The following is a 14,312-nucleotide window of genomic DNA, read 5'->3' as shown; positions in this document are numbered from 1 at the left end:
TTTCAGCGAGAGGTCACAAGCAGAACATGAAAGTGGAGATCACCACTGAATAGGGCAGCAATAAGGTGCATAGTGTTTCCCTCCCGGTTCCCTGGCCTTTGCCAAGGAACCATGAACACGGGTGGCAAAACACATGAACCTTGTATGTTTGCCTGAGTTGAGGCCTGAACGAAGTCATGTTGTCTGCATAAGTGGCATTGGTGAGTCGAGAGGGCCTGGTTTGGCTAAGTCTCCATCCCAACCAGCCATTGCCAACAGTGACGCACAAACAGCCATGGATGTGAAACCTATGTCATCGAGGTGCACTTGAAGAATTACTCGTTCTTTTTCATGTTGCGTTACAAAAATTTAACCCTTTGGTTCGCCGTGCAGCCTATGCGTGCCCTTGGCTCTGCATGAACATATGTAGTCTTTGCTTTACACATATGCAGATTCATGAGCCTGCTTTCAGATGCTGCATCAGAGCTATCGATTGTACTGAAGTTCAGGGGATTTTTTTTATATAGCATTGTTTATTGACTCAGGGCAGCGTTTCTCAAATGGTGTCCACAAAGCAATTTTCTGGGCCCGCGAAACCTACGCCTATATACAAAGTTTGATGCCGCCATCGGTGAAACTCAAGCTCTGGCTGCACTGATGGATAGGGCTACAATGTAAAGCATCTTGGGTTTCTTGACAAGCAAGCGGCGCAGTGTAGGGAGCTAGGAGTTGAATCTCTTGCAGCGGCATGCATACTGGCGCAGACATGTCGATTCCTTCCCACGTTCACTGCAGGCCATGGGGAAGAAGCCGGCTTATAGAGTGCGCATTTTTTAGAGGTCAGTTTAGCCCTGACTCAATCCCAATCTCGCAATCTGCTCCCAGAACTGCGGCAGCAGTTCACAAAAGATCCCCCCCCCCCCCCCCCTTGCTTTCAAGGGGTGTCGCCGCATGGGTCCACACTGGGTGTTGCCGGGTACCCACCGGGTTTTTAAATGAGTAAAAGATTTCCTCCGGCCTAGTGCCCGGCTCTACTGGCATGAGATTCTCGAGAAAGGAGTCGTCTACCAAAAATGTCGCGCTGATGGGTCAGTGATTCGTTCCATCATTAGACACCTTTAAGTTCCGTTATTAGACACCCCATCTGTCGCGCATGTTTTTTTTTATAAATTGTTGGTTTGTTTGTTTTGTAAGGTTTAATGTCCCAAAGCAACTCAGACTATGAGACAGCGTTGTGGAGGTCTCCAGAAATTTTGACCGCCTAGGGTTCTCTGACATGCACCGACATCGCACAGTACATGGATGTCTTGCTTTTCACCTGCACCGAAAAGCGGTGGCCGCCGCTGGGATTTGATCCCATGTCCTTGGGTTCAGTAGTTGAGTGCCTTGACCACTGAGCCACCAATGCGGGGTCCCCGACACATCCATGGCTGAGAAGCATTGCCTCGGGGCATAAAGAGAGTTGTGATGAAAAAAATATGAGGGGGGGGGGGGGGAGGGGGGGCAATAAATGCATGAAAAAAGGTTGGCCACCCTAATGAAGTAAAGGAGAGAGTGATGAGATGGTCCCTGCGTCCAAGCAGTAGAATCTTGGTGATGCAAATCCAGTTGATACAAATGTTAAGATGATACCATCACATGATAGCAACAATGCTGAAAGCAACAAGCAAAAAGACTGAGGTTGTCCTGATATGAACTCTTTATTGGGCTGACCTGCACCCGCAACAGAATTCAACAACTCGACAGCAGCAGCAATAGCAGCAGCAATAGCAACAAGCGTGCAAGTCGGTCATCGAACTACAAATGCCCGCAGCATTCGGCAGTGCTAAATTTAAAGTTGACTAAGAAATGCATAGGTAAACTGGCCAAAGGAAACTGGGAAAAAAAAAATAAAACCCTGTGCACTGCACAATATTTTTTTTTCCTGGCAGAAATTTTGTGCCATTTTGAATTTTGGAGCCATTCCAAGATAGCGCCCCTCCCCCCTCCCCCCCTCACTTTGAGGGATAAATTTTGACCTTTATGTGGGAGGAGGGTGCTTGCTCTGAATTTTAAGGTACTTTCCCTTTTGCCGCTAACTTGCTGATGGTCTTCCTTCTTACTAGTTCCTTCTGTTCCATGCTCAAGTCCGGCTGATTCAAGATCTCATTATCCTATGATCACTGCACTGCACATTACATAGCACCCCCACGTCTTGCACGATGGCAGGAGGAGTGCACAATATGAAGTCTACTTCATTTTTAGTCTCTTCATTTTGGAATCTTCCACACCCACTTGCAGATCATCCATTTGCGCAAGAAGGTATCCATGATGCAGCTCACTGAGTAATAAAACACTTGTGCTCAAAATTAACTGCACCTTCCTTTCTTTGGAGCAAGAGCACAGGCACGTGGTGAACACTGCCTGAAGCCTACGTTATGCAGGTGAAGCACATCTAAAACCGTCCATTGTATCCACAGAGCCCGTGTATAAACGACAATACTAATTTTAGTTTAGTAGTGGAGGTCTACGGAAATTTCGACCACCTGAGGTTCTTTTAATGTGCACTGACATCACACAGCACGTGGGCACCTTGCTTTTCGCCTCCACCGAAAAGCGGCTGCCATGACCGTGATTTGATTCGGCAGCCTTGGGTACAGAAGAGCACAAATAAGGTCTTAAGGCATGAGACCAAAACAAAGTGCTGACCTGCACCTTAAAACCACACTAGCTGCTTCTGCCTCTCACCATTCATTACCAGCATCCACCTTTCATGCCTAAGCCTTATCAACGAGTGAGATGGCCGAAAGGAACAGCCCACGCAACAAAGAAAAAAAGCATTACCTCTTTGCTGAGCCCACAGTTGACATAAGATCCGCTGCCTTCTTTGATAGGCAGGCGTGCCACAATGCCTTCACGGTATGGACTCTCCTCAGTGGCACGCAAGTGATGAGGGCAGTCGAGTGGATTGAGCAATCCTGCAAACTGCAGGTCACGATGCAGGGGAAAGAGATGCTTGCGCAGGTACTGCGGACACTCTAGGTATTGTAGTACACGTGCCAACTGCACCACCCCTTGACCAGATTCACCAAGGCCACCAAACTCTCCGTCGACTGCAGCCCCCTTTTTACCCCTGCAATCAATGTCAACAGCGTTGCAGCTTGTCAATGTGCGATGGAAGGTGGCACTATTTTTGCAAGAGGTTTTTAGGCCACCTGGCTTTCTGCTTAACCATGTAGTAAGGCTCTGTTGGTAACATTGGCAGTTGATAGCTTCTGAAGAAGTGGTGATAAAATTTTTCCCCTTACCCCCTTCAGGTTTTGGGTGCTACACGAAATAAGCAGTAAAGATTAAAAGTGACACCCATGGCCTGGAAACCTTATGGTATCCCTAAATTCTGCACATTCAAGACATTATCTCCAATATACTAACATGACAGCACAAGTAGGGCAGGCAGTCCACAGTTACATCATGAGCAGAGGCAGATTGTGTCATGCCTAATAAAGACCTCAATTAAAGCTAAATGCAATAACACTGCCACAGATATAAATACCTGCCTAAAATTTAATTTCCACCACCACTTAAAGCAAATGACTGCCCAATGTTTACTTACCCTTTTATATGACAGTGGGACACGTTTGTCCCATGAGCATCAAGTGCTAGCAAATGGACACTGACTCACCCATTTACGACATTATTCATGCTGGATACTATCTATCAAACAAACCATTCAGCATATTTTTATCTTTTACTAATAGCCCTGCTTGATGTTCTATATGTTTCTACAAGCACAGGTATAATAGTTCGAAGTGGAACATCTTGGCAAGAAAAATTGACTTTCAGCTTTTTAGCCTTTCCCATCAGTAAGCTGCCTCACATTACTTCTTGAAGCAACTTTCAATTCTAATGCAAGCTTTCTTATACACTGAAAAGACTTACAAACATGCCACACCTGAGCTCTTTTTGAAAAGTTATTGGTACTAATGCTTAACCATTTTTTTTTCCTACAAAACCACTGGCTGAAATGGCTTAAAAGTTACATCATTAAAGTTCCAGAGCCATTCTGAGTTCAATTTTAGCATTTGTATTCATATGAGACATGCATGTATCTTATGACATATAAAAGGTTAAAGGTATACACAGTTCATCTGTTTGCAAAAGTAGAAAAAGGAATCTCTAGACCATGCTGATTGCTTTTCATATGCACTTGGATTTTCTTAGCCAAATATTTATTTCAAAAGAAGCCGTCTATTTCCTGCTTTCTCATATACTATTAGTACTATATTTGATGCCGCCACAGTAATGCCCATTGGCAAGATATGGGTAATTTTATCAAGATAAAAACTGTCAGTCTCGCTGAGCAAGGACACACAAAGGACTCAGTTGGTTTACATAAAATAACAAGGAACTGAAATCAAGAATGTGTAAGCTTTTAAGGCATACAGGACCAATGCTTCTACCTCCAAAATTTAATTTCCCTAGTGCTGACCACTAGCAACCTACATTTGATCAATCCTTGTAACAACTCTGTTCACACGAGCAACCAGTGACTCTTACTGGCTCAGTTCAGCATAAAACCACTACAAGCATGTGTTCTAGCTTCACTCCTCAATGACCACACCCAGCTATAGACAGAGACTGACTGAAGAAGAAGAAATAAATGTGGAAATTAAGACCAGGCATGACATCTTGAATGTTTCCCTTTGTGATGGAAAACAAATGTACGACAACAGTTCACAACTCATTTTTTTCTCTAAGCTAAGAATGCAATGCACTATGCAACCAGCTCCCCATATCTAGGTAGGATAGGCAAAAATATGTTTTGCAGCCTAAAAGCAAGAGCTTCACGGTGACCATTCTAGATAGCACCTCTTGTGGCATTGTAGAAAGGTTTATTGTATTTACTCGCACAATGATCGCACTTTTTTTTTTCCACAAACTGACGAAAACTTCAGGGTGCGATCATTTCCAGAGGTAAATTTTCCACAAAAATTTTTTGAGCACCGACAACGCAAACAAGTTGCAGGTCAGACGTCTTAGAACAGATATCTCGACTACAACCAAAAATAAAAGTTCAGCAAGGCTTATCTTCGCAATAAACGCGCACATTGTATAAGCATCACATGAACTGCCCATTTATTTTTTCTCAATGAGTACTCTAATCTTAGTCTGAATCCTCGCCATCCTCACTTTTATTGCTGCACGACTCATCATCAGAAACAGCAGTTTCATCGCTGGGAGCATCTTCTCAATCCCACAGAAAGTCGACTTCTGTTCCATCCAACGCTTTCGATATGCCAGTCTTCTTGAAGCTCTTGGCCACTACCTCGTCGGGGATACTGTTCCACGCTTCGATGATCTACGAGCAAAGCATCTCCATGGATGGCCTTCTGATGTTTCCGCTCGGCGTCAAATAATGCTGGCCCATCACCATCCACTCTGCATACAGTCTTCGAACATTGTCTTTGAATGGTTTGTTCAGCAACACGTCGAGAGGCTGCAGCAACGAAGTCAGACCCCCAGGGATCACTGCAGTGTCCATGCGCAGGCCTTTAAGCTTAGCACACACGCTGTCCACAAGGTGATCCCTAAAACTGTCCAAAACCAGAAGCGAGCGAAGCAGAAGTGCCCCTGGTCTTCATCCCCAAACAGTCTTAATCCAATCGACTATCAGGTCTGCAATCATCCATCCTTTCATTTGTACACGCATACGGATGCCACGGGAAAGTTACCCTTCGGAACAGTCTTCTGTTTAAGGATGACGTATGGCGGCAGCTTCCGCCCGCCGGCCGTCACAGCAAGCATGACTGTGCATAGCTGCTTTTCTGCGCCAGACGTCTTCGCGAGGACGCTCCAAGCACCCTTCTCGTTGAGAGTTGTGTTTCAGGGCTTGTCGAAGGTTAATGGAGTTTGATCGGAGTTTCCAATTTGTGACGTGAGGTAACCGCTTCTTTTGCAAAGCCTAGTGGACGAAGTGATTGAAGTCTATCACTTTGCTTTCATACGTGGATGGGAGCCGCTGGCACAGCGACATCCACCGCCTCAGCGAAAGTCCATTTCGTCACATAAAGCGAGTCATCCAACCGGAGCTAGCGCTGAAATCCTTTGCGGCGATTCCCAGCTTCCTGGCAGTTGAGCGTGCCTATGTCTGTATCATTTCTGACGATATTGCACAACCATCTTTGCGCAGGTCCCTCACATATTCTAGGACCGCCTTCTCAACATGAGGGAACTTGCCCGTTTTGGTCCGCGGAAAGCCCGGTGAATCTTGTTTGTAGCCATCAGCTTCTTGCGCTGCTTTTTCCAATAGCGTATCCAGATTTTGTCGATGTCGAAATGCCTGCCAGGAGCGCGGTTACCATGCTCCAGTCCATAACCAACAGCCTTGAGCTTGAAAGTGGCGGTGTATCTTGCATACCGCCCCATGGTGAAATGGCGTAAATTCACACAAAACCACAAAGCACGCTGCCGAATTGCTATATAGTGAACGCCGCAAAATGCATTTTAATCAAGGAATCATGGGAACTCGTTGGAATGCATTCTCTGCAAGATAACTGCCGATCAACCAGCAGGCGGCTGCCGCTATAACAGTGCAGGACATGAAAACAAAAATGGTGGCAGAGGCAAATTCCATGGCAAGTTTGGGGTGCGGTCATTATGCGGGGAATATAAAAAAATTGAGTGCGATCATTACGCGAATGCAATCATTATGCGAGTAAATACGATACTTGTGTTCATTTAGCAACCAATTTTTCTTGTAGCAACACAGGTCCTGGAATATTACTGTCTGCCTTCGAGCAGGTCATAGCAGTGACATGCAAAACACCAGAGAAAAACAGCATTCACAAAAATTGGCATACATACCGAACTGTTGATCCATCATCATCATAGACAACAATTTCATCCACACAAAAGACAACTGCTGCTCTTGCAATCTGAAAGTGACAAAGGTCTTTTAAGGAAAATTTGGCAGCTACCGCACATATTAGACACAAAACAGCCCAATGCCGCTGGAAGCTTTTGCAGAAAAATTGAGGTAAATTCGATTTAATTTTTGTTCTTAGTGAATTTTGACTGTTTGATCTTTTGTGGCTCTGTCGACATTCGTCGGGCAGCAAAATATGCCTCTATAGCCAAGAAATTCAGAACTGAAAATGGAATACTTCTTTCTAGCCACTTAGTTTATGTTGGCTGAAATTAGACGATGGTGAAGTCTAGCCTCAGAAATCTACAAACAAAAATGTATTTGGCATCACTGCAGTTTGCGTACTGAAATGGTTCATGGCAGCAATGCCTGCATTATATTTTATGGCCTTTCCTAGATATATAAAGCTCCGGTTTCAGTGAAAGCAGCCTCTTTATGATTATAGTGTAGTAATCAGTTGATATAGGCTCACTTCAATTTGTCCGTACTAAACACTCCAACTGCTAGCTTCTTTGATATAAAAACTAGATATAACCTAGTAATCACGAGTTGCTATGAACGACTCCCTTAAATATTCTATTACAACCCCTCAACATTGTTGTCAAAGTGTAAGTAAAGCATTTATGCCAAGCAAATCCAATTAAGCTACCTTGTGCAATGTAAAATCTTACCAGATTTTTTTGGCGTTCTTATAGTACTTCTGTTGCTGCTTCGTGCATGTGTTTAGATTTATTTTCAGACGTTTTAGCTTTACACGTTGTATTTAGGGAAAAGATGCGAGTTTCAGTTTATTTCTTTTAACGCGCAAGGCTTCTGCCATCTCGTCAAACAACAGGAGGGGCTGCACCATGCGCGCCACCATCGAGTGTATATTTTGTTCCTGCAGGAATGCAATCACGGACACTAACTCAGTAGAGAGGTGCAACGCGGCCGCTAGGCAGATGTCAGGCAAAAACTGATGGCGTCTCTTCCAAGCGCTAATAGATCCAAACAAGACAAGCACCGAGACGCAGAAACACCTGCAGAGAGCAATACACGCATTTCAAGGAAATACAACCCAGCTAGCGCTGAAGCTCCGAAACTAAACTTGTTCTCTATCGCTAGCGAAGTTTAAACAAGCAAACAGAGCCACACAGCACTTCTCTGTCCTCCGGCGAGAGTTTGGAAATGAATTGCCTTTTTTCCAGCTTTAGGTTTAGAGTTATAGAGAACAATGGATGGGTATAAAAGGCTGGCAGGAATTTCTACATGGAAATAATTATATTGAGGAATGAATATAAGTTTCAGGTCATAAGCTTGATACAATTTAAGGTTGTCTTATTGATATCTTTGGCATGTTAGCAAAGCACAACAACACAGCAGACGTGTCAAAAGAATAAAATGACAGCACAGACAGCTGCGCAGCTTTTCTTTTCGAGCCCATCTCCAGTTTATGGCACTAATCCAAATTGTTTGTTGGCTTTGCACATCAATGTCTCGCAAGTGCTAGAGTGAACTTTGGTTTACGTTGGCCTTGCCCGAATGGGGGATGTTCAATGGTGCCATACCATGGTGAAAAATGGAACGCTTTGAAAGAATAATTCTGCCACATAAGTAGCCTCTGTGCTAGAGGTAGTATGAAAAGGAGAATGCAGCTCTTCAGAAGCATGAACAGTAATGAAATCATGTAAAAGGCAAAAGCGGTGGCCACATTGCCAACACTGTAAAATCTAGTTAATTTGGCCTCCAGGAATAATGTTCGAATTATCCGAATGTTGGAATTATCGAATGGCCCTAAAACACTGCCGAAAACTGATTACACTACAGCAATTTTATTTGATGAACACCTTCAATATGGTTATCTATACATTTGACATGAAAGCTAAGCGACGACTTTTCGCAAGTTCGTCAAGTGTTTTGGTTTGCACACACTGTCGGAAGTATCGAAAAAGTGCTACAAAATTGCAAGTTCCACCGAGGCCCTTTTCGCAGAGCAACGCAGTAGCAGTGGTGCCTTGTTACTAATGGCCCCGTTGTGTTTTGAGGATGCTTCACTGTACGAGTTACAGTCAGTGCAGTGAAGCATTTTCAAATCACAACGGTTCCGCTCAACTTGGCGGACTCAAAGAGCAGAGCAAGCACGTGGATGCAAGAGAGAAAAAACATGAGCAGGTGTAAAGCGACGTGACGTCATCCCGAAATAAAACTAAATGGCCAGTGACGTGTGCTACAAAGTCTGAAACGGCAAGGTTGGCCACATCGCAACATCCACAATTTTAGTTCATGTATGCAAAAGAAGCCATGGTGGCAACTTCAACCTCGGAGCACCATCTAGTTTTCTGAACTGAAACCATTTTTTCCCATTGAACCGACTTTCTCTTCAGGCCTGGAAGAGACAAAATCATTGCCCAAAATAAAAAATAAAGACAATTTAGCACTCCTGAATGTTGCTGTAGGTGAGATGAGACCGAATTAATGCCTAATGCACCGTTTATGACCAATGAACAAATTCCGCGAATGCACACTTAAAGCATGTCATCCCATATGCTTTACGGCCGCTTTACTCTGGCACCACATTCCGCAGCGTGACCATCGCCTCTGCACTCACCATAACTTTGGTAGTGCCGCAAGTACTGAGATAGAGTATAGGGATAGCATGTCTGACTAGGGATGCAAGGGTCCCAGTGATTTAATCTCCATCTCGTCCTCCTATCTCAAAGGAGCTGCCCGAGTTCACAGCTCCTGCCAACTCAGCCATGACATGTATTCTCGTGACACCACACAACCCAACGATCAATCAGTGTGTGGCCATGTCATCTGCCAACTAAAACCAGCCAAAGACATGCTGATGATTTTTCTCTCAAACTCCAACGACGTTGACGCCGGATTTCCTGGAGAATAGGGCCTTTAGTGCTGTCAAGTTAAAAAGTAGGCGGGTTAAATAAACGCTTTATTCAATGTGATTTAACTTATAAAGCAAAACACTCTTCAGCATGGTTACTGTACTTACAATATTTAGCTGAGCCCCACATGTACAACTCACCTAATGACCTATAATTCCGTCCAATGAAAGCACAAGTAGAGTTCACTCTAGCACAACACATAGCATTTAATGCAAAGCTACTATCCTTAAAAGACTATAGACACCAAATTATTGGGGCATTTTTCTTCTTGTTAATGCGTAAGTCATTGCTATTTATCAATCCGCATGCAGTTTTTGCCTACGACCGCTAAATAATTTATAATTGATTTTTCTTTTCTGATTAGTTTTGGTTTCGATAGCGGAGAGATGGCTGTGACGTCACAGTCATGTCTTGATGCGTGGCATGAAAAAAAGCGATATAATCGCTCACTCTTGACTTGTAGTAGTGATTCCTGTCCTTGAGACAGGCTGGCTTTATCACTGTAGTGAAATCAAATGACACAGCAATGATTACACCACTGTATTTTCATCCCTCATGTGACCTAGACTTGATTGTGACATCACAGCCATCACTCAGCTGTAGAAACCGAAACAGTTGAAAAAAGAAATTGGACTATAAATTATTCAGCAGTCTTAGGCGAATGTGACGTGATGATCCGTGTACAGTAATGTCCTAGGCGTCATTACAAATGATAAAACACGAACCCAATTATTAGGTGTCCATAGTCCTTCAATATGGCAGATTAAGCAAAGAAGCCTCTTGTGATCAGCACATGGTTTCTATTGGTTGTCAAATTCCTTGCAGAATATTTTTAACAGCGGTTCACCTCGTACAGTGAGGTATACAGGTTAGACATTCAATAGATAAGGCTTTATATTTTTACATAGTTGTTTAAGCATAAAAAAAAAACTACAGTTACCAGTGTATAACGAAAATGGCCAAGTAATAGCTATAATATGACGACAAAGATTTTTCCTTGCAATCAGACAGACGGTGATGAATTTGAACTTGCCCATGACTGCAGACATACGCTGCAGTGAACTTTTTCAAAACATCACGGTTATAGAGAGTATGAATTTAAACCTACATGTGAACATGGCAACACAAACCACTAAGTAGCCTTCCTCCAGTTCATGTTGAACCACTTTTTGCAGGCAGGTATTGGAAACTACGCTTGTCATCGAAAAAATGCAGCAGGGGCCATCCTAGTCCAGTGGTGGGTTTCAAACCAACAATCTTCCACGTAGGTGACCTAGTGGCCTAAGCCACTAGGTCACCTATTGCCTCCTACCTTCTGTTCAATTTTTCCTAAATGTAGAAAAGGAGTTTTACCTTTCCCCACTACTGTGTTTTGATGACCTTGCCTCAAGCGGTGCATGAGCAACAAGGGCGCATTACTGTTCGGTGCAAGCATATTTCACCATGGATAATTCACCCATTCCTCAAGCCCCGCCTTTAAGGGCATGATGCCACTAGGTTATTGAGCCCCATCCACAGCTCCCCTTTTTAATTTACATTCTCATTCGTGAGATTTGCTACTTGCTAAATCACTATTTCCTTAAGTTGTGATATGTCATATCACATGTCATCTCATACACAGAATACATTTGTACGGTGCGACATTATATAAAAGATAATTCCAAAACAGATATAAATCCCTGCTTTAACCAAGCCGTCCAAATGCCCCTGCATTGCATATGGATTGCATGTCTTACTCGGGATCCAAGGGCTCAAGGTTCGATTCCTTTGTCGCCTTCCCACCCGACAGATACCAAGTTGGCAGCCAGACGCTCGGGTAGCAAGCTATACCACTTCCATGCCTGCAATCCATGTAACCTGCCAACTCCCACATGCCAAAGGCATGCTCACAATTTTTTGTCCACAAAAGATAGCACTGACCACAGTAGCAATATAAGGTTTTCTGCCATACATAATTTTGCAGGCTAGATTATAAACCTGCCATATATTTTGAAACAATTAAAATGCAATTAAATTCATGCACCTGACTACAGTGCGTATCACAGGGCCCCACTATTAAAGTCCTCCAATATGCCATGCCTCATTGTACAGATCCAACTTATTTAAGCAACGGTCCATCAGTAAAGAAAACTGATAGCAAACAACTACCACATTAGACAATAATTCCACAAAGCAGGCAGCCTCTGCAGTTTAAAATCTCTAGTAAGACATAAAGAGATAAAGACCTACTATAGACACAGTAAAAAGTCATGCAGCTTGCAGAATTAGGAAGTATGCAGTGCTACACTATAGGCTTGTCAATGCTCTGGCTACGCAAGAGTACACAAATTCCAGTGAACAGGCACCTCCTTTGAGGTAACAAACAACCAAGTTACTCAAAGCTAAGCCAGCCAAAGCACTCCTAAAACCATACTGCAGTTTCAAGGCCACTCTGACTGGCTTTGCTTCACTGCAGCTGCCTTTCATGAAAGCTTCACTGGCAGTGCAAGAGGCATTCAGCATAGCCGTGCACAGGGTTCTGCATTGGGGGAGCCAAGTTTCACTGCAACCCCCCCACCCTTCCCCTCACCTGGCCCCTACAGCCAAAACACAGCACGAAGATGAGGAATGGTTATAAAACATTTATTTTGATGTGATGGAATAGCAACGCAAACAAAATATTCTGTGCTTAAGAAACAAAAGTTTCGCCATGAATGCAGAATATTACTCGACGATGCGCTTCTCAAAATGGTTCCTTAATTAGGCCCCCGGCTTTCTGGAGGATAAGGTGGCTTGGAACGCAACAGCAAGAGTCCTCGGCACTCCCCCTTAGAGTATTAGGGGGGAGGGGGGGGGCACCCCCCTCTGCCCACCGCCCCTCTGCACAGGCCTATGGCACTCAGCTGACCAGCAAGCATGTTGTGGCATATTACATAATCTGTACATGACTACATTAGCAATGTTGCGCTTGTCATATACAGACTTACCTGGCCGGCCAAATACGTCCGCAATTCTGCATTTTGTGCATTGTCCATAATAGAACCTGGAACAGCAATGCTGAGAGTGTACTTCCGGCCTGTCAACGTTTCAGCATCTCCAGCAGCCTGCTGCTCACTGGCCTCCTTAGCTTTCTCTTTTTCAAGTTTTTTAATGAGTCTCTCCTCCTTCCATTTCAGAAGTTGCTGCTTCTCTAGAGAAATGAAATCAGAAAGCATGCATTACACCAAGTCAGTTAATAACAAATAAACATTTTGCCCACTATTTACTTATACTGCTTGTGCTACTTACTTTCCTTACGCCACGTTTTCCAGTTGCAGGGCTGAAGAAAAAAAAAATGAGAAAAAAGAAAGATCAGCCACTCTGCATAACAGAACACCAGCAGCAATTAATGAGATCGAAGTGTGTGGTCAGCAATGGTTCCAGTCTGAAGTAACCAGCTGCAGATGATATCCGCAGCCAGCAAGCACAGCGTGGGGAGAGATCAAAAATGCTGAGCACAGTCAAAGTTCTTTCACACAACACTTGTCATACTTATTCTAGCGGCAGCCTACTTATACAGTCACCTTGCTAGTAGTATGGTAAAACTCACTAGCAGCGAACGCATTTGAACGGCTGTATGTGAACTGGCAGAACAAGCCTGTATGTAAACAAAATTCCCAGAAGCGCTGTCATCTAACATGGCCGCAGTTTACTAATTGGACAACACATACTCACGCGTATGTATACGAGGTAAACACACGTAGTGCTGAACGACGCAACGTTCGTACAAGACACATAGTCTGGACACGGCCTTTTTAGCGCTTGACCGAGCCAGTACGGCACGGCAAGTTGCAGAGGCGCAGTAGAGCAAAGGATTTCGCTAAGACCGAGTTTCATGGACCTGACCGATGTAACGTGCAAGCCGCGTGAAGTCACATACCTCAACTTGCGATACCCATATTCGATTGTGTTGCGCGTAATAAAGCTGATGGTGTAGATACATGTGAAGCTCAGGAGCACAGAAGCCTAGCAAAAGACTAAATGATACAACGCCCGAAAAAGGCCATGTTCGGTTTGAATTGTGATATCTTGAACATTTTAGCCGCGCTTTCTATTGCCCTCGAGATCCAAAAGCATTCTTGCGTGTAATACGCACCTCATCTTCATTAAAGCGAGATTTTTTGCCAGAACCTTGCTTTTTCATTATTGTTGATGGAAACACAATCACACAGCGCTTCAAAGATCCAGCAAGGTATCGCAGGCAGTCAAACGGGCACTTGAATAGATGAACAGAGAACTACCCGCAACTACACGCACTGACGCGTGCATGGAAGCATGGGGAAAGAAGACGGGAAGAGAAAGAAAGCCGCTATATAGTGCCTAGAATAGCCGCTATAAAGGATGGCTGGAAATGGATTATTATTGACTTGAACTTCGACTACCTGACAGGTTGCCAGGCGAAAATGCATTTCCCTCCAAAGTTATAAATTTGATATGTTGAGACGTACTTTTTTCTATGCTGTAGTAGAGACTCAGTCGGAGCGTGTTGGTTATTAATGATTGAAATGTACAACGCAAAGAAATACAAG

At 43.9% G+C, this 14,312-nt stretch overlaps 1 protein-coding gene across 1 annotated transcript in view; it reads right to left on the bottom strand.

Moving 5' to 3' along the window:
- LOC146202436 (28S rRNA (uridine-N(3))-methyltransferase) overlaps window positions 1–14,101 on the bottom strand; it is a 32,776-nt gene extending 18,675 nt beyond the window's left edge. Inside the window, exons 1-5 of the mRNA XM_084588189.1 lie at window positions 13,880–14,101; window positions 13,033–13,063; window positions 12,732–12,934; window positions 6,823–6,893; window positions 2,803–3,091 (exon numbers count right to left, since the gene is read on the bottom strand). Of these exons, the coding sequence (XP_084444315.1) occupies window positions 2,803–3,091; window positions 6,823–6,893; window positions 12,732–12,934; window positions 13,033–13,063; window positions 13,880–13,927 (642 nt within the window). The 5' untranslated portion in view covers window positions 13,928–14,101. The remainder of the gene's footprint in view (window positions 1–2,802; window positions 3,092–6,822; window positions 6,894–12,731; window positions 12,935–13,032; window positions 13,064–13,879) is intronic.
- Window positions 14,102–14,312: the final 211 nt, after the last annotated feature.

This window comes from Amblyomma maculatum, chromosome 1 (assembly GCF_055883805.1).
Source record: "Amblyomma maculatum isolate TAMU_Amacu chromosome 1, ASM5588380v1, whole genome shotgun sequence".
Classification (NCBI taxonomy): domain Eukaryota; kingdom Metazoa; phylum Arthropoda; class Arachnida; order Ixodida; family Ixodidae; genus Amblyomma; species Amblyomma maculatum.
Note: the sequence above shows the minus strand (reverse complement) of the source record. Positions and strands in the feature narration are given on the sequence as shown.